The 21,241-nt window shown below is 42.5% G+C and overlaps 1 protein-coding gene across 1 annotated transcript in view; it reads left to right on the top strand.

Annotated features, from left to right (window-relative positions):
* The window catches only part of SUFU (SUFU negative regulator of hedgehog signaling), an 84,267-nt gene that overhangs the window by 45,977 nt on the left and 17,049 nt on the right, over nt 1-21,241 (top strand). Inside the window, exons 9-10 of the mRNA XM_056849744.1 lie at nt 16,195-16,329; nt 17,677-17,815. Coding sequence (XP_056705722.1) covers nt 16,195-16,329; nt 17,677-17,815 — 274 coding nt within the window. The remainder of the gene's footprint in view (nt 1-16,194; nt 16,330-17,676; nt 17,816-21,241) is intronic.

Genomic DNA, 21,241 nt, shown 5'->3' on the forward strand with positions numbered 1-21,241 from the left:
GGATGGGGTTCTGATTTGGCTTAAGGGGGTAGTAGAAGAAGACAGTTTCAGAGGGTAGCCGTTTTGGTCTGCTCTGATCGTGCTGATTATAGTATGTATTGTACCTTTGCATCCTTTACAAGTATTCGTTACAAGCCCCCTCCCACCTTCTGACTGGGATATAAAGACTCAGAGATCTCCATTCCTATTCATGTCTGGTGAAGGGAGCTTTGACTCTTGAAAGCTTATATTCTGGAAATATTGTTGTTCTCTAAGATGCTACTGGACTTGAAGAAAGTATCTAATTTTTTCTATCACAATCGGTATGTATTTTTATTAAAGTATTTATACTTCACCTCTAAGCATATTGCTCTTGAGGTGTCTCCCACCAGTGAATTTTGTATAATAAAAAGACAGTAAATCCAAATAAAAGTATTGAATCAGTTAAGACCTGAAGTCATTCAAGAGTAAAGCCTAACATAAATAAACAATAAGAAACCCAAAAATAAGATCTCTCCCCCCCCCCAAAAAAAAACCACTCATGGGAACAAATGTTTTTACTTAGCGCTTGAACTCAATGCCAAGCAGACCAATGTGGGGAGAGAATTCCACTATTTGTTTGTTTGTTTGTTTATTGAGTTTATACCTTGCCCTCCCTGGCCAGGCTTGGGATGGCTACCACAATTTTCAGGTACCACAATTTAAAAAAAAACACCTTGTATGTCCCTTTTAATTCACTTCATCAAATAACCTCCCTGCTGCAGTTGTGTCAGTTAAAACTTCTGAACAGTTTTCAAAGGCAGCTCCATGTAGAGTGTATTGCAGTCATTTAACCTTGATGTGATCAGAACGTGGCTAACTGTGACCAAGTCATTTCTTTCGAAGAGGGTCATGATGTTCCAGACAGTGTTCGCTAAAGGAGCTACATACCAGAGGCCTGCATCTCAATCTGTAGACATGGGTTGAATAACACACTCAGGTTTCACATCTGGGAGTGCAACCAATTCACATTTCCTGGTTGTCTGCATTGCCAACCAATAGTAGTTCTGTCTTACTATGGACTGAGCTTCTACTTAGTTGAAAAGAAGAGGTAAAGTTGTGTTTTCATCAGCATACTGAAGATGCTTAACCCAAAACCTGTGACCAACCTATTCCAGCATCTTCATGTTTATGTTAAATTGCATGGGGACAGGATGAAACCATGTGGAACCCCCATAGCACAGTTGCCCAGAGTTGAACAACTGAGTTCCAGTACCATCCCCTGGTACCGCTCTGCCAGAAAGGAACAATTACTAGAGTAATCCATGTAACCCATCTTGGTTAGCCAAATTCAGAAGGAAACATAATTGATGGCATCGGAGGCCACTAACAGGACAAGGAAAATAACATGATCACACTTCTATCATCTCTGTCCTGGTGAACAGAGAGAGCAACCCAGGCAGTTTCACTTAAAAAGCCAGGTCAGAAGTGAGTAGAGAATTCATCTCACCCAAGAAAGTTACCCAGACACTGCACTCTCAAACATCTTATCTGGAAAAGGGGTTTGTCAGATCATTAGAGTCCAGGGAGAACTCCTTCACAAAGTGTTTCATGACCACCACCTTCAAAATGGTTGGTGCTATCCCCTTCTTTTAAGGAAGCAGTAAATCCTGAATTCAATTAGGCAGTCCTTTCTTGTTAGATATAATAAGCAACAAGGGACAAGCAATGATATGGTGTACCACACCTCTCCAAGAAACTTGTCAGTGATACCAGGCTGCAACAACTGAAATTCATCCAAGCACCTTCAGTTAAGCTGTGCTCTGATAACATTCTGGAAAATTTCAGCAGATGCAAGTGATTATGCAAGATGCGTAGCAAACAAGTCACAGTGAGGTATTGAATGTTCTGAGTTTATCAGGGGCAGAGTAAAAACCCTCTCCCCACATGGAAACCTCATCTGGACTGCAGTGTGCAGTGCACCTTGCTGACACAGAGCTGGTAACAAAGATGTGCTGTTACGCGTGTTTGGTCATGCTTTTCTTGGCCTTTCTTTTGCCTACACTCTAAATTATCTGTCAGCCCATTTAATTGCTCTTAGTTCTTTGGTAAATCAAGAAACAGAATATGCTCTATGAAATAAGAGAGAGGTCTAGGAGCAGCTGTGTTTAATACCCAGACCATCTTTAAGTCACAGAGATCCTCCAGAGCGTCAACTGAACTATATGAATATTTTAAATCTAAGGTAATTAAGTGTAGTAAATAATAAAAAAGTAAGAGTGCCTCATGTCAGTGGGAAACAGCAAGAATAATTTTTGCTGCTCTTCCAGCCCTCCTTAAAAAAAACCTTAAGCAATTAAAAAAAAAAACTACTGGCAAGCACAAAAAGGGACAGAAATTAAGGAAGGGGGAGTATAATATAGCATACCATGCATGCAAGCATACTGTAGAGTTCTTCAGAATTTCTACACTGTTTACCAAAACTAACTATCCTGGGTATGCAATATATTGAAGTCACCCAAGACATTATCATGCTGGCAGATACTAAAGAACTAAACTTTAGATCAGACAGAAGCACAGTTACTAATGGGTGACGTAAACAGAGCTCTGCAGAGCTTGGCTAGAAAATCTTATCTGTGTGCCGAAAGAACAAATATGACCAATTGAGTGGCTTCTTACAGACTTGTTGAAGGAAAGGAGTAAGTGAATTTTTAATTGTCGCCGCACCTGTAAAATTTGGTTTTAAAAGCCCTTCTAGCTTATGTTCCTGTTCCTTGTCTGGATAAGTGCATGGGATTGTACCAGAGCACACAGCAATTTAGAAAGACTGGGTTAAAGGAGGCATACATTCACCCTCCCCTTATCTCAAAGCTTTTGTAATTCACACATGAAATATGCAGAAGTCAGGAAGGACTTCCCTGTTTAGCAGTAAATGAGGTGTCTTATTCTGAAGAGCATATTACTCTAGCTATTGCACAAAGCTGCTGAGGTTTTTAAAACATTTAAAATATGTGACCTTTGTTTATATTTGAGATAATATTGTCAGAATTCCTTCTTAAAGGATCTCCTTTGCTTCTGCTGCCACATATTTTGTCATGTGAAAATCATTTATGGGGTGTTCTTGTTTTTAATGCCATGTCTCTAGGATCAAGATCCCATCTTATAGATTTACAGGTCACTGTGTTGAATCCATTCAATCATGTGTAGTCACTTTATACATTATTGGGACAGGCCATGGCTAAGTGGCAGAGTATCTGCTTGTTATGCAGAAAGTCCCAGGTTCAATCCCCAGTTAAAAGGATTAGGTAGTAGGTGATGGGAAAGACCTCCAGCTGAGACCTTGGACAGCCAAAGCAAGTCTGAGTAGACAGTACATACTTTGTTGGACCAATGGCCTGATTCAGTATGAGGCAGCTTTGTGTGTTCATGTGTATAGCATTACACTAGGACCTCTGAGATTTGCCTTGTGGGGCTATGCTGGTTAGGTGTGTGCATTTGCTGAAAAAAATGTTTTTTTAAACTGTAGCCAGTAATCCAAATTCCGAAAGAGCAAAAAAAAAAAAACCTTGGCTTTTTCTGGGATCATTTTGGCATCACTAACTACAGAAGTAGAAAGGGAAGAACCCCTGTTAATGGAGAAAAAACGGCATTGGCTCATTATCACTGAACTCCGCAATGCTGTAAAGTTTAAATTCCCCCTCTTCTCCTCGATTATAACCTATGGGGAATCTTTCCAGGGCTCGGGGGAGGGGGGAATTTTAAGGTAGAGTCACCAAATTTTCAGCATAGCTGAACCCCCTAGTTGGGTCAGGGTGTCCAATTTTATTGGCCCTCATTTTTCATCCATTGGAAACAATGGAAGATGGATGGGGGCACCCTCTTTGGAGTCCCATAAAATTGGACCCCGACCCAATCTTTACCAAACTTGGGGGTTCTCCTAAGAAGAGTCACCAGAAGCTATGCTGAAAATGTAGTGCATCTACCTTAAAAAACAGCCCCCCAGAGCCCCAGAAAAATTCTCCATAGGCTGTAATGGAGCCAATTTTTTTCAGATTCCTGGAAAAAAAAAACCCAAAAGCCTGATCTCGTCAGATCTCAGAAGCCAAGCAGGGTTGGCCCTGGTTAGTATTTGGATGGGAGACCAAGGAATACCAGGGTTGTTGTGCAGAGGAAGGCACTGGCAAACCACCTCTGTTAGTCTCTTGCCATGAAAACCCCAAAAAGGGGTCGCCATAAGTCGGCTGCGACTTGACGGCACTTTACACACACTAAATGGCATACTGGTATGGGTATTCTGTAATATTAAGTAATCCGGAAAAAGTCCAGGTACAATATACCCAAATCCAAATTTTCCTTTTTTTCCTTTTTCTTTTGCACACCCCTAATTCTTTGCCAGGAATTAGCAGGATCAGTTTCTCCTACAGGAGGCAAATGTTTTCCTGATCAAGGGTGGAAGAATAGCTCCAGCAGAACAGAAGGTTCTGTTTACTATTTCATCCTATAAGAGGGGGGAGTGGTTGATCTCCAGCATAAGATTCAGTTGGCGTTGAAAGCAAATTAGTTGAACAAAGAAGTTCTTGCCCAGCTGAAAGATTTGCACAAACCTGCAATAAGCATACCTTCTTGTGACACCTAGAGAAGTACACTCAAAGTTTTCATCTGCATGCTGTGAGTCTTAATGATATGCACTCTAAATACATAAACCATGATCTCTGAATAAAAATCCCCTCTGAAGTCAGTACAAATGTTACATTGTACCAGTTTGCTACTGGATTCCTGATGGGGCAGGATCTTTTCCTCTGCAGAGAGGTATCAAATACATATAGCTATATGTGTCCATCAGCCACTGCTGTGTATGATACAGAATGAGTTGGTTCTCATGATCACAACTGTCTGTGCAATTCCACATTCAAACTGCCATCTATGCCTGTTCAGTTATTGTTTTACGCTCCCCCCAACAGACACACACACACACACACACACACACCATTAGCATTCTTGTGGATGTCATAAGTGATCTACGCCTGTCTCGGAGAGTGGCAAAATCTGAGGTATATTGAAGTGAAATGGCATTCCATTCAAAACAACCACAAGTGGCTCTAACATACCTGACAAGCATGTGTGCTCATGCCAAGGGAGTTTGGTGACTTGGGAACTTCGTGATCTTAGTTAGCTAACTGGAACTAAGAGTAGTGTGTTGGGCTGTGAGAGACCCTTTGAACCAGTTGCACAAAGTCATTGAATTAGTAGCAGTGGACAACTGAGTTTTGTAAATTTATTTGAACACGAAGGGGGACGTGGCATCCCACAGGCAATGACTTGTGATGTGTAAGCGGAAAAGAAAATGTGCATAACTCAGTTCAGCTTGTGCACACACAATGGTGCTTTAAGATAAATTGTAATGATAACAGCTGTGTACATGTGGAGCAAGGAATGTACAACAGATAATTTCCATAGTTTTATTTTGTTTTTGAAATTGTATCAAAAATACAATTGCTTTCACTTAGTGCACACAAGCAAAGAGTAATTTCAGTGGTTCCACTTGCACAAGAACTGTTGTATTTACATACATTTTCCATAGGACCCAGCCCTCTGTTTGGAGATCATGCTAAGGTGGGTTTGTTGGATTCCAAGAGGTATACCTTCCCTTTCCATTCTGTTTTATGCTCTTCCATATAGTCAGGGGTTCAACAATTCTGGGCCACCTGGAAAGTAAAAATGGTCCTTATTTTCAGCTTGGACCACAACCTATGGATTTTACAGATGGCAAGAAAGTCTCTTCCCAAACTGTGGCTGGCAGACAATGGATACTGTAGGTGTGCTATTGTCTCCTTTATCTCTTCCCACATTCTGCAAAATCTCAGGCATCCCCTGTCTCTTTTGAGGCTAATAGACATGTCAGCAAGGCAACATTGTGTTTTTGCTCTGACCTATTTTAGAGTTTACAGTACGGATCTTCCCTCAAGATAGGACTTAAGTAGTAGAAGGGATAGTTGTTAAATGGACATACTCTTGCTTGTAAACCATCTTTCTCACTTCCCACAAGTAGGAACATTAAGAAAATGGAGATACTTACTATAACATTTTTCTTTAAATTACAACTGTGTGCCATCCGCCCACCTTCTTCTGTAGGATGGTAATTGGCTTAGACTGACTTGAGAGTCCTTGGAAGTGAGAAGAAATTGAATGAGAAGTCCTCTGTTCTTGTCTTTGGGCAAGAAAACAGGAAGGAACTATACAAGGGCAATCCCATATATGTACTCAAAGAACAGTTAACAAAAACCATTTCCCTCCTTTAATGAAGCAGTCTTAGATCGCCCTCTGTTGCTTAATACATAAATAGCAGTGTATTCAGCTTTGGATTGAGAACAACTTGAGTACATGTGTGCTTGTTACTTGCTGGGAGTTCAGTTGCTCAAGCAAAAGACCTTTTTGCCATGTGTCTCATGTCATTTCTTATTGCTTTAATAATGGCATTTGAGTGTTCAACGTGCTCCATGTACATTATCAAAGTAATCTTTACTGCAGATAGACTTTCTGTTGCAACCCAGAAAGTTCATACCTAGGCTTAGATCTGAACTAGCAGTTTCAAGATCATAGAAGCACTTGTTCTACACTAAATTTAAAAATGGTAAGTAGGAGCATGGGGGAAAAAAGAAGGAAGCAGGAAAAAGGGAGAATCTGTAGGGACTGCCAGGGAAGGGAAAGAGGAAATGGGGGAGAATGAGATGCCCCCCGCAAGTCCTGGCAGGGCCATCATACTTGTGTCTTTCTGTAAGGAAGCAATTTTGCAGCATGAACAAAACTGTTATGTTTGTGATGTTTCATTGACATAGGTGCACTGCTGTTGCCTAAATATTTACATGCTTATGAAGTAACTTTGGTCAGACTTTGAGGGAGCTCAACATGGCTCTGTTGAAGGACCATTGTTCTAAACTGTGAATGTACTTCAGTTTCTTGCTTCCAGGTGGAAGGAACACCTATTGGCAAATCTGAAGATCTGTCATTCTCTTTTGGAGTCAGTGCAGTATATTTGACCAGGATCTGCAAGAACCAGATTCTAATCCCCACTCTGCCATGGAAGCTTGTTGGGTGACATTGGGCCAGTTGTGCATACTCGGCCTAACCTACCTCACAGGGTAGTTGTGATAATAAAATGGAGGAGAGGAAAATGGTATAAGCTGAGAAAGGCAGGGTATAAATGACGTAAAATAAATCTGAAATTTACCTTTAAGCTTCAAATTCAGAGGAGAATAGAGTTGGTACATTGAAACTGTCAGAATAGACAACAGTCTTAGTAATTGTTTTTTAACCTTTTAGGCCAATATGCACATGATAGCAAAGATAAGCCAGACTTTGTTCTTAGTTTAGTTTCTCTGTCTAGAAGTTCCTGAGGCATAAATTTTTAACAAATTCAGGCCATTCCTACAAGCCTAGGAAGTAAATATATTTGCTTTACAGATGGAGTAGCCCAAGGTCACAGAAATCTGAAACAGGATTAGAAGTTCAAACCCTCATTTTTTGAGTGGTAAATCCCATTCTCTCTTTCTACAGGAAGGATGGTTGTAAAAACTACCACTGCAGCTATGATATGATACTGGAACTTTAGTTCAGGTGAAATAAAGATGTGATTTTGCCTACAGAGGAACTCTTGGAGCACCTAATAAAACCCTTAATATATTGTTACACTGCAAGTTGGTTTATCTCTCGTGAGAGTCAAAGAGCACTTCAAATATTGGTGGGTTAACTGAAACAATGTACTATGCAGTGTGGCACAAAATTGAGGCGTAGATTATTTGTAACACTCAATACTCCAAGACAATTTAAGAACTTGGAAACATAATCCAGATATCAATTCTGAAGCATGTGGTGGCGGCCCATCTCAGGGTATTCCTCAGTGATCCGTTTCTGGCCTGGCCGTGTGGCAGAGACTGCCTTGGTGGATCTAGCGACTGTTTTGTGTGCCTTGGTTGCATCTGGATTCAATTATGTCAGTAGATTCTACGTAGGGCTGGCTCTCATAACTGCAGTTGATGCAGAGTTCAGCTGCCAAGGTGTTGCGTCTTTCTGACTGTATAATATTTATGTCGTATCATTTTACATGGTTTGCAGTTTGTTTCCAAACCCAATTCAGAATTTTGATTTTGCCCTTTAAAGCCCTAAACAGGGTAATTTAAAGATTGCCTTGTACTGTATAAATCTGCTCATGCACTCAGGTCATCAGGGTAGGCTCCGCACTGTGTCCACTTGCCATCTGAAGTATGGCGGGAACATATAATTTGGCCTTTTTAGCTCTTGTACCCTGGCTCTGAAATACTGTATTGGGGGAAGGGGGAGAATCAGGCTGGCCCCCTGCCTGCCTTAAGATTCCATCAAGATGTGGTTACTTTGTGCTGTTTTATTCTGTTTGTTGTTCAGTTACTTGTGTGTGGGGTTTTTTTTTAATATGGTTTCTCGCTGTTTTTCTAACATCTGTTTTGAGGTTCCTTGGACGGGAGAGTGAAAGGGAAATACAAATGCTTTATTAAACAAACATTTTAATATTGAAGTTAAGCAGATCAGCTTTTGTTTTCCTGCTTGCACTGCTTGTGTGCTGCACTCTGAGGATGCACCTACACATGCTTGGGACTTCGACTGCCTCTTTAAAAGCCATCATGGTCAGCTCTAAACTGGATCAGAACAATGGAACTGGGGGCAGCGGGTAGACGGGGGAGAGGATTCTGCACACATGCCACATTCCCAGTCTAAGTTGCCCCCCCCCCCACACACACACACACACTATTTACCTCATTTTCCCCAGAAGGGCAAATACCAGCTTTAGGGGTGGTACTAGAGGAGAGATGTTAAATACTCCCATGGTTGTTTTTTAAAAAATTAAAATATCCTGCACCTCATCTTCTTGTACCCTGACATCCAATTCTCCATTCTGATTTGCTTGTAGAATTTTACTATGTACAGTACAAAATGAATCATGCTGTGAGACAGATACAGAGGAAAGTATAATCATTTTGCAAATGATAAAAGGACTGCATATGTGGGTTAGCACCTCTACCATCAACCAACCCTTGAGTCTGCTGGCAGCTTTTTCTGTCCCTTCTTTGGAAGGAAAAGTCTGAAACCCGGGCTGTTCTATCACTTTGTTTTGTAGGGGTCAGGAGACGGCTATACACACACCTGAAATCCCTTACATATCTTGTCTTTCGGAGTTGGAATTTAGTTGTTGTAAACTGCTTGGAGAGATAAATCTTGGCTGGAAAATGGTTTGAATAAATAAATGAAAATGTAAGATGGACAAAATTAGAGGAGAACATGATAGTGGGGTGAGATGAAGGAGGTCAAGGTAGAACTGATGCAATTCACTTACTAATTGTGACATTTTGATGTAGTTACTCACCCCAGTTATCTGTTCACTCCTGAAATCAGAAAAGCAGTGTAATGAATACTGTTTAAGTGGTAATTACTGGGAATATGTCTTTTCTTTTGGTTAAAACATTGAGCAGCAAGCAGCTGGTAGAATCTTTCCAGGAACCATAAGGATTTGATGATAACTATCATCAAAAGAAAGCAGATTGCAACCATCCATCTATAATGTGGCAAAGATGGCTGCATGTTTGTGCATGTGGCCAGGACAAGCTTTGATTTATTGCTTCCTCCAGCCTCTGACCTAACTTAAAGCGAGAGGCTGCAGTTTATAGTTTTGCTGAAGGTTAGCAGTTTCTCCAGTTCAGCTGCACAAGCTCAGTGCTTGGAATAGAATATGGCTGTGGCTAACTGTGCTGTTGCTCATCTCAATTCACAAGATTTAGAAACCAATTCAGGCTGCTGTTAAGAAGATGGGGGAAGAAATAGTTGAAAGTCAGCAAAAGTCACCTTGGTAACTGCCGCATTACACTCTCTCAGAATGAAGAGACTTCAAACATGACTACAAACAGCTTTCAAGAAACAAAAAGAATTTAATCATCTAAAGAATTAATCTGACAACTGCCCACACTTACACCTCCCACAATCCTTCAATCACTTGGGAATGAGCTTTAATCTTAGATTTCCCTCCAGTTCCATAAAATGCTAGATGTGCAGTCTTCAAACTGGGGCATTTCCGGCACACTGTTCTCATTCAAATGCTCTCCCTCTCCTAACACAGCAGCCTTGGCTTTTGTCAGTTTTTTTTTTCTGATGCAAACTGAGAATCATGAATTATTTGTGTTGGTTGGATAAGGCATTCAGCCTGGTAGAGATGTTTGCAATATTTTATATGCTAGTTAGCATTACTTTAAAGACGAAAACTTATGTCGTCTTTTGCTGAATGCGTCTGATTAAGGGAAAGTTTAAAAAAGACAAGATGGGTAGCCGTAAACATGAAGATCCAAACACTTGACGCAGAAGCCTTGCTAAGCTTTCCTTTAAAGCTACAATTTGCAGACAAAAGAAGGTGCAGTAATGAGTTGTGTGTTTCATAGAGGCCAAGAATTCCATCACTCCCTCTTCTGGGTTGTCTTTCCCAACCACTCGGCATGGATTTTCATTCACGCTAAAAGAATGTGAAAATCTCCTGCATACTTGATTCTTTATTCAGCTTAGCGTAGGTTATTGAAAATCTGATATGTGGGTGGCCCTGCCAGTACCCTCCCATTCTCAGGAGTTGGCAAAAAAGGGGGGGAGGGCTTCTGTTTCAGAGACAAAATAGATGGAGAGCTTTAAGGTTCCTGGGTCACACAGTACAGAGAAAATCCTGTTGTCAGAGCCAGGAGGTCTTGGTCATCCAAGGGAGCTGGTTCCTGGGCTTTTACAGAACCTAGCCTGGAGAAGGAGTTTAGCAGGATGTGGTTCAGGGCAGAGGTACAGAATTGTAGATTATTGTCGGCAAGGTTTGAAACAGGAAATTGGGGCCTCAGCAAGCTCCACAAAAGGCTTGTGGAGTTTACAGGGCAAACAGAAACAGCGATCAGAGGACATACCGTTTGATTCAGGAAAATAGTAATGTGAGATACAGTCAAGTAGCTCTGGGAACGAATTGTCTGAAGACAGCCTCTTCTGCTTGTTTTTACATGCATTTCTTGGAGACAAGGCAGAGTAATCAAAATAGATTCAGCCATGCCTCAGTCTAGGAGCAGCCATTCTTACACTTGGCAGAACGATGTGCAAAACATAAGTGTCTTTAGACCCATTTATGTCTCTTAAACCAATCATGTTTTTCTGCCGGTTCATGTACTGTGGCTATTTTGCTCTCTTTTCAGAGGAAACAGACAAATAAGACCACTTATTATACTAATGGCCTATTTTGTGTGCATTCAGAATAAACATAAGGGTATGCTTATAGTTGCAGGCGACAATCCAGTGGGTCAAAACATGTTTATTGTTGATACTATGGCAACTGAACTGTTGCCAAAAACAGGCATTGTCTGCTATGCTGCAAATGCATCTGCATGTAGTGAACTCTCAGTTTCTGACATACCAGGAACCTGTTGCAATGAATCTGGGACCATAGCATCTCTGTTCTTGACACAATGGCATCTGCATTATCAAACACTGTTCTGTGTGTTCATTAGAACACAAATTTTGTTAGGAAAGGTGGGAGGGGGACCCTTCAAGAACCTTGGACAAATTGTGCCTTACCCTGTAGCCTCATAAAAACAGTAATGGGTCTTCTCGAAAGTTAAGGAGCTAGAGGCTCGCTGTAATATGAACACTGTTGTGTTTTTTAAAATTTATATCTTGCTTTTCTCTCTGGGACCCAAAGCAGCTTTTGTCTTCATTCCCCCTCCCCCAAAAAATTTTTCCTTACAACAACCACCTTGTGAGGTAGGTTATGCTGAGAAATTGAGACAAACCCAGGATCACCCGGCTAGCTTCCATGAGCCCCAAAACATAGGATGACACTCTTAACCACTACGATATGCTAGCTCTCTCACCATTGTGGTAAAAACAGGGTAATAACATCTTCCATTCTCGGCAAAATTATTTAATTTGTTTTTAGAAGGGCAGGGGAGGGTAACTATGTAGCGCCATTTATGTATACAGCAGTTCACTCTGAGTTGTTTTGGTGCCAAGTGAAACAAACCAGAAAATGTAGCTAAATAACTTGTGCTATAAATGGATTATTTCCAGTGTGCCTGGAACTCTCACAATGAATTAGGTTTCTCCTGCCAGTGGATCCCATGTAAGAAATGTTGGAGACCGTCTGTTTCTTAAAAGATTGAAGCCTGATGGTAAGAGTTTTGAAACCTGTCCAATAAACTCATATAATACTTTGTAGAAAAACTTACAGCTGCCACTCCTACTTCGTTCACAGTAAGAATGAATCACATATGTTACCGTAGTTGGAAAGACCTAGAGTGTAGGATTGGATCCCATTACTGTTTTAACTGTAAGATGAATTGTTGATAAAACTATAGATAGGTTGTCTTCAGTGCACCTGTAAAATTTGATGTCCTTCTACCAATTCTTTTAGAAGTTAGTACAAAATAGTTGAGATTGTCTTAACTTGACCAATTCAGTGTATATGGATGATTTTAAAAAGCTTAATTTAAATACCAATTGGCCTTTAATAATTTGATTATTTAAGAACAGCAAAATATATTCTTCAGTCTGCTGCATAGCATGCATTTTAAGGCAGCATCTACACAAATCAGCAGCTGTATCTTATCTAGACTGTATATGAGGGGAGTAAAAAATACATTTGGAACTAACTAACTAACTAACTCCAGGCCGGGAAATTCCTGGAGATCTGGGGGACAGCGGAGTTTGGGGAGGGAACTGATCTGTGTAGAGCGGCGGTTGGTTGTAATCCTGGGAGATTCCCAGGCCCCAACTGGAGGTTGGCAGTCATGTGTGTGTGTTAAGTGCCTATGAATCAAAGTCCTCCAAAAAGTCCTATTTTTGGCAATCGTACCAGGGGAGGAATCCCTGCGACGGCGGGAAAGGAGGCGATGTCGCCGTGTTACCTCAGGATCGCCCACTTACTGCAGCCTTGGGAAAGTTGGCCAGGCCGCTCAAGCAGTAGCAGTTCTGGGTGAGAAGCGAGGGCGGAGGTTGCCCCGGTGGGACTCCTCCTCCAAGGGCAGGGCCAGGGGCAGCGCAGGCAGCTGGAGCCAGCTCCAGTCTCGCTGCCGCTCATGCCATGTGGGACAGACGTTGGCGGTGCAAAGCAGGAGCAGTGCAGCGGCTCCTGCTCGAGGAGAACCCGGACATGCCGCCAGCCATCCTGGCCGGTCCCGGTGCCTGGGGGGCGGCCACAGCAAGGTCGCCCTGCACCTTCAAGGGGGGGAGAGAGGGAAGCTTGCAGGCGCCCCGGCGATGGAGAGAGAACCCGGGGAGCTCAACTTTCTCCCCCCCACCCCTCCCCTCATGGCAGCCAAAAGAAGGAGAGGAGAGAGGCTGCCCGGTGCAAGAGCCGGGGCTGCGGGCAGGGGTCACCACCATGAGGGGGTTCGGGGGATCCCTCCCACCGCCTCTCCTGCTGCTTTTCTGTGCTGGGGTGATGGTGCGCGTGCCCACAGAGAGGGCTCTGAGTGCCCCCTCTGGCACTCGACCCATAGCGTGAGGGTCCGTCCCTTGGGCCCCACCTCTTATCCCCGCAGCCTGGCCGGCTCGACTCCGAGGGCGCTTCCTTGGCCTCAGAATGGGAGTCGAGGAAGGACTTTTTTCACTCCTCTCCACCCCACAGCCGGTCTCTGCTCCACTGAGCCCACGCTCCACAGCAGACCGCCTCTTCCTCCCCGGCCTCCACGCCCCTCCTGGGTCATATAGGCCAGGCCCCCCCCCCCCGATCCTCCCCGATCCTCCCCTCCTGCCCTGGTGGGGCTCCACCAATCGTCCCCCGCCAGCGTCTGCGTCCCACCCTCCCTCTCAGTGGCCCCGGCTCAGCTGTTCGGCAGCTCCTGCCCCGCCTCCCCCAGTCGTGCCTGCCCGCCTTTCTGGCTTTTCCTCGCCCGGCTCTTTCCCTGCCAGGGGAGGCTGCAGCTGAGCAGGGGGCCCTGGCGTGGCTCTCGGAGGCGGCGCCTCTTGGGCCCTGCCGTCGCTGGGTGGCGTTGCCACGCTGCCCAGCTCTACCCTTCCCGGCCAGGATGTTGGTCCCTCCAGGGATTCCGCGGGCAGCGAACAGCCGGCTCCGCCCCTTCGACAAGGGGTGGCCGGGATTCCCGCCCGGTAAGTGCGCTGCCAGGCAGTCCCACTGCCGGGGCTTGCCCTGGCGTGGGACACATAGGTTCGCCAGTGTCCCACGCCTGTGTGATCTAGGCTGTGTGAAAAGATGTCCCAGGTGACTTCCAAGTGCATACAACTACTACCTGCAATATGCAGTTGGTAACTAGAAGTGAAATGTTTTAGCTACACTTGGCACTAAATTCCTGTAGTGTTGCATCAGATTTCTCTGTAATGCTGCTTAATTGATGCAATACTATAATAATCTGTATGTGGTGGTAGGCAGGGCTGGACCCAGCTGGGCAAGAAAAGAGGGAATAGATCAGAGTGGGAAGCAGAAGTGAGATGCCAAGAAAAGGGAGTGCAGATGGGGCAATAAAAAAGCAGAGACAAACAAGGAGAGTGAGAAGCAGAGGTGGAGACTCTAGTAATCTTGATCATGAGTGTGTGGTTTTTTTAATTATTCTTTTAAAGCTAATTTCTATTGCAGTCAGTGGCATGTAAGTAATCCTGATAATGCATTGTTCTATTTGTTTGTTGTTGGGAGCCTAATGGTGAGCCTCAAGGTTGCCTGGACCAGATAAAGTGGTCCCTGGAACCAAACCTCTACTAGATAATATAAAGGTTTAAGTATGAATACTCTGATTCATATTTACCTGGTTTATCCTGAGAATGTGCTGTGCATGTTTAAAATGTTACTAACACTGTCAAAAACAAATGTTGAGAGTTAAAACAGTTTCCATAGTGTTCTATAAAGTGTATATGAATTGCATAGAACGTGTGCTGGTTGAGAGTACTCCATTTTGTAGGCATGGTGAAGTTGCTCAACCTTAAAGATAGATGGCAATGAAGAGAGTGAATTGTCTTTTGTGAAGGAAGTCTTCATTTAGATCAGGCTTGTCCAAACTGCGGCCCCTGGGCTGCATGCGGCCCAGGACGGCTATGAATGCAGCCCAACACAAAATCATAAACTTACTTAAAACATTATTAATCAGCTATCGTTAGTGTTAGTGTATTTTATGTGCAGCCCAAGACAATTCTTCTTCCAATGTGGCCCAGGGAAGCCAAAGATTGGACACCCGTGATTTAGATCCTTGAAAGTGGAGATGAAATTATCAACTGAGATCTTATGGGCCAGTGCCTCCAGTAGTCTTTAGCTTGGATAATAGTGAAATCATCCTTGAAAATTGGTGCATAAACCTTCATATATTAACTACAATTCTGATGCCATGTCTGCCTCAGAGTTCAGGAATTGAGAGTAGTTTGCATCTTTATTCTCATCCGTTACCCCATAGCTTTCTGACTTCTCACTAGGCAGGAGGGATACTTGTACATGTGGGATTTGGGGATCTCCCTGGCATGACTTTCCATGCAGATTTGTAGTCACTTTAATATAAAATCATATAGGCTTCATTGTTAGATTCCAAATTCGGTGATAATAGAATCAAAGCTATGCCTCTGAACTATATTTGGGCATATTTACATAGCTTTAACTTCCATGTTTTAGTATGGCTGAAAAACTTCATTTTGAGGACTGGGATAATTTGACAATTGTATTCCTGGCTTGTTGTGCTATAAATTAAGTACGCTGTCTTGGGAATCCAACCATTTGGGGTGTCATCAGATACAAAGGCTTGAGGATAGCAAAGATGGCCTGGGTCTGATTAGCCTAACCATATTCCAACCACTTAAAGCATAGTCGAAGCCATTTTTTTAAAGGTAGAAATAGCCAATGAAATTGTTCATTGTAACACTGAGATCTGAACTCTGTTTCTCAGATCACACATGGTCTTGGTGTATTGCTTCTGCTCCTTTAAGAATCTTCTATTATTTCCATGTTTTTGTTTATAGATATAATCTGATTATGAACCAGAATCAATCCAAATGCATAATCCTGGAATAAAAAGTCATAGAGTATAGTGCTCAGTGAGCATGGCCGTGCACCAACCTGGTTTCCCTGCACTTTTGGCGAAGTATGCTGCGTCTTTTAGAAGAGCACTTTCCTCCCTAAGCATCTTAACCCATAGCATACTTTTCTTCATTTTACAGAGGGGCAATAGTGTCCTAAATGCATATCTGTGGTTTTCTTTTTCCTAGGAGTCGTAAGGACAGTTTAGAAAGTGAGAGCTCAGCAACAATTATTCCTCATGAGTTGATTCGCACAAGGCAGCTCGAGAGTGTACACCTGAAATTCAACCAGGAATCAGGAGCATTAATTCCGCTGTGTTTAAGGTGAGAGGAATTTCTGTTCTCCTCTAACGGCTCAAGTATTGGAGCTGTGCCTTTTAGAAGCTGCTTTGTGTTATCATTCTCAAACTTTAAAATGCTAGAATGAATATATTTAACAAGTCATTTGTCCATGTGACATTCACTTGTGAATGTATGCACCAGCACTAGTGCATGAAATGCTGCATGCATGCATGCACAAATAGTATAAAACTAAGCTCAGGAGGAGCCCCATGGCGCAGAGTGGTAAGCTGCAGTACTGCAGTCCAAGCTCTGCTCACGACCTGAGTTTGATCCCAATGGAAGTTGGTTTCAGGTAGCCGGCTCAAGGTTGACTCAGCCTTCCATCCTTCCGAGGTCAGTAAAATGAGTACCCAGCTTGCTGGGGGTAAAGGGAAGATGACTGGGGAAGGCACTGGCAAACCACCCCATAAACATAGTCTGCCTAGTAAACATTGGGATGTGACATCACCCCATGGGTCAGGAATGACCCGGTGCTTGCACAGGGGACTACCTTTACCTTTTAATTTTATGAACACTATACACATCTCTCATTCCATGCATCAAAATGAGTTCCCATCATTGCTTGTATTAACTGCTTACAATTTTAAAAGAGAAAGAGAGACTTGCCCTATAACCTTTGAACATATTTTCCTCCGCACATACCAACTTGATTTGATACAGGAATATACATATGGTAGGGTAAAGTGTGCTGTTCAGTCACAACCAACTCATGGCAGCCCCATGAAGTTCTGCCTCATGGGGTTTTCAAGGCAATAGCAGAGCAAAGGTGGTTTGCTATTGCCTTCCTCTGCATAGCAGCCCTGGTCTTCCTTGGTGGTCTCCCATCCAAGTACTGACCATGGCTGACTCTGCTTAGCTTCTAAGCTCTGACTAAAGAATGCTAGTCTGTCCTCATAGGGCTTCTACATACATATGGAGTACCATATATTATAATTATTTAATGTTATATGTTATACTTACTGAAGAACTGTAAGAAGTAGCGCATAGGTGTGGAATACAGATTAGTTTTCACTTAGGCCCCCTTTACATTGACTTTCAGTAGTGTGGGAGTTGCCTCCCCATGATGCGTGTTTGTACAGCCATTGTTAGTATTAGCACAGCCAGTTGCAAGAATGTTTCCCACCGAATCAGGAATTTAGTCAGATGTGACTTCAGTCATACTAAGCTCACCCACCCACATTCTTTTACATTAGATGAACTTTAGAGTGCTCTATGTAAGTGCTGTGGTCTTTGGGAAATTTAGTGCCTTTGAAGTTCCAGAGAACCAGGTGGAAAGGATGGTGTGGAACTATAAATTGTATGCAAATGTGCTTATATTTACTCTCCCAGGGGCAGACTGTTGCATGGACGGCACTTTACATACAAAAGTATTACAGGGGATACAGCAATTACTTTTGTATCAACTGGAGTTGAAGGGGCCTTTGCTACAGAAGAGCATCCCTATGCGGCACATGGACCATGGCTACAAGTAAGAAGCCCTCTTCTCCTGCAGTCACTCCTTCCTTTTTAGATCTTCACCCCCCACACAAATTTTTGCTTGATTTCTGCCATACTATATTTATGTCAAAGAATTGATTATGTTTTTCTCCAGTTCTTTGAGTTGTGCAGAGAGAAGAATTTTAATCTTGAAAAGTAGGTGTGGCTTCTAATACTCCCTTCTATGTAAAGAGTTTTCTCTCCTAGAATCCCTGAACGTTTTTACAAACTCTGCATCCTCTTAATTCCTTCTCTCTTCACTGCAATGCAGCTACCTAGGTAGTCTCAGTTGCATTTCAACTGCACACTGTAATTTAGGAGATGAGATTGCAGTACTTGAACCTATTCAGAGTGAAAAGCCAAATCAAAAAAGCAGAAATACAAACACTGCACAATAATCTTCAGAATTTTAAGAAGTTCTGCCCTTTGAGGAGGGAGCTTTGGAATTGTCCTGAAGTTTTTGGTTCAGGGTCTCCTGGTTCTCTCATGCCTGAGTATGTTGTTCCCTGCATCCCATAGGAAGAGCTAGTGGAAGCAGGAAAATAGAATGTAAACCAGAGTAGTTCTTCATTGTACAGTTTCACAGGTGGTAGCAGAACCAGGAGCGATCTTCAGAGGAACTATTTGAAGTAGCTGAGTAAAATTCATGCACAAAAGGGATAGAGCTCTATATGCTTCTCAAAAGGGACCGTAGCTAGATGGGGACATTTGCTTCTCCATCAGAAAGCTGCAGTGTGGTGTATGTAATCTGCTGCTTTTCATTCTGGTGCGTTTGCACAGAGAAGGATGAGAACCACAGCTGTGGGGCCACTTCAGTCATTATGCAGTTTCTGATATTTCTTTCCTAAGAACCCTTCTATTCTTTGCTCCTGCAGGTGTCACAATTGGGCTGGGTATAAATATTATTTATCGTTTAACATTTTTAGCATTTTCTTCAGGTGAATTAGCCTGTTCATGCATTCAGAAGAACTCTTTAAAGGTCTAGATCTTGCATAACACTTTTGCTGTTTTCTGAGAAACAGATTCTGTTTTCTGCTTATGAGAACAGTATACTCTCTGGACTTGGAGTACCCTCTAAGGACCCTGTTATGGTTCTTGATGTGTTCGATACTGGGGCCTTATGATAATGGCAGACACAGATCTCTAGGATTTACAAAAACATAGGAATATATAGAGAAGAACGCTGCAGAACGCTGAGGTAACTTCTAGAATAATAAGTAGGTTACAACTTAGAGTTGACAGTTCTGAAGTATTAATTGCTTAGAGGATTGCAAAAGAAAAGAATGTTAGAAGCATATTTTCTTAGGAAGAAGTGGTAGCTTGGCAAATGAGTACAGCTCATGTTATATGAGAGAAGCAGGTGAAAGAACAAAATATAAAGACAAATCCAGTCATAGTGGTTGTCTTCTACGATCAGACAAAGAATTCTGCGGTAAATCCCAGTTTGGTGGCAGTAGACCAGTATTCTGCAGCAGTCTTCTCACCTCAGGTTGGTTTGTTTCATAGCAAGGACATAGGAGCACTGTAAAAATATAGAAATTAATACTTGGGCAAGAGTCTTTTATTCCTTATTTGAAGCCTGAAGATGTTTGGCTCCAAGGAGGAGCTACGTCTTGGCTTGCTATAACAGGAGAAAAGATACTAAGACATTAAACTTTTTGTAATGTGGCTTCGATCTTCCTTCAAGGAATAGGCGAGAACAACCAGGAAAGTTGGGTTATATAAAGATGGCATGCTGAATCAATTTGCCTGTTCCAGGTTGTTCCCTTTGTTTACAAAGTAAGGTTGATATACTTGCAACTTTATTTAGTTATAGAGTTGAGATTCCCTCAGGCCCTAGAAATATGTTGGACTGAAATATTTTTTTGTGGGGTGTATGCAACAGCACCACCCCTCTCCCAAATACTTACACACTTTGGCTATTTATTTATTTAGAAAAAATGTATCCTGCCTCTCCAGGAACCTGCCCAAGATGGCTTACAATTAAAAAAAAAAAAACTTTAAAAAGATATTGAAATCCAGCATCAAAAAACAGATCAGCATAAAAACATAGACTGTAAAAACTGACCATTGACAGCTTACAATGAGTTTCCAGACTAAAGCAATATTAAAACATCAACCCCTTAATCAAAAGCCTGGTGAGCAGAATTTTTTTTTGGCCTGGTACATAAAAGAAACCAATGTAAGCGCCTAGTGAGCCTCAAGGGGAAGGGCCAGTAAGAGAGATATCAGTAATAAAAAAAAACTCTCTCTCTGGTTGCCTCACCTGAAGACAGGGGCACAGAGAGCAGGACTTGTAAGGGACTCCTTAACTGGTGGGCTGGGCAGCACGGAGGAGACAGTCCTTTAAGTGCCCTGGCCCCAAGCCATTTAAGGGCTTTAAAGGTAAGAACCAGCACTTAAAAGGTAAGAACCCAGAAACAAATGGGGAGCCAGTGAAGATCTTTCAGTATTGGGGTGATACTGTCCTTTTATCCCATCCCTGACAACAGCCCAGCTGCTGCATTTAGGACAAATTGAAGTTTCTGGACTGTTTTCAAAGGCAGCCCTACATAAAGCATATTACAGTAATCTACCCTGGGTGTAATCAGCACATAAATCACCTTGTATAAGGCATGATTGGACAAAGGAAGGGCCCTGTTCATGGACAATGGAAGGATTATTGGGCTTTTGCTGACCCCTGAACATGTTGAACTAAAGGCACAATGCTGTATATTATACACAATTCACATCCCTATGGAAATGTTATTGGGTTTTTTAAGCAAACCTTATAACATCAAGCTGTGCTGTCCGTATCTTGCCAGCAAATCCAAATTGGTCCTGTGTCATCTTTGGGAATAAGGCACTAGTGTTTCCAAAGAACTTTTTTCATCTTGGCATTCTACTACCGCTTTGCAGAATGCAGGCTGCCAAAACCCCTAAGGCCATGCCCGTGTTACTGGAACAAGGGTGTGTTTACCAAGAGATGATTAGTTGCAGCTCTCCTGCTAATCTAGCCATGGTGAAGGTGAGTTTAAGATTGATCAAGAGCAACCGGTCCGACCCCTTTTTCAATGCGTGTTTAACAAGTTCAAGCTGAACTCAAGGTACCCTATCTACAGGGGGGATACTTAGCTCTTCTGAGTTCATCTCAGGCAGTCTTACAGTATATTCCTGTTGTTGGAGGCTTACCCTTGAGGACAAGGTTCACTCAGTCACTAGTTGGGTGCAAACACAGCTTGTTACTGAGGTGTAAATTAATCATCCTAATCTATCTTTCTCAGCCTCATAAAACTCAAAAGACGGTGCAGTACTTCAAGTCATCTTAGTCACAAAGGTGCTTTGCTGAAACATAGCTTTCAATTCTCCATAGCAAAGCATAATACCAAAGATTCTATAAGGAAGTTCCTGGTTCATAAGGTTTACATTTTGTTGAGAA

Source organism: Euleptes europaea, chromosome 5, assembly GCF_029931775.1.
Source record: "Euleptes europaea isolate rEulEur1 chromosome 5, rEulEur1.hap1, whole genome shotgun sequence".
Lineage (NCBI taxonomy): Eukaryota > Metazoa > Chordata > Lepidosauria > Squamata > Sphaerodactylidae > Euleptes > Euleptes europaea.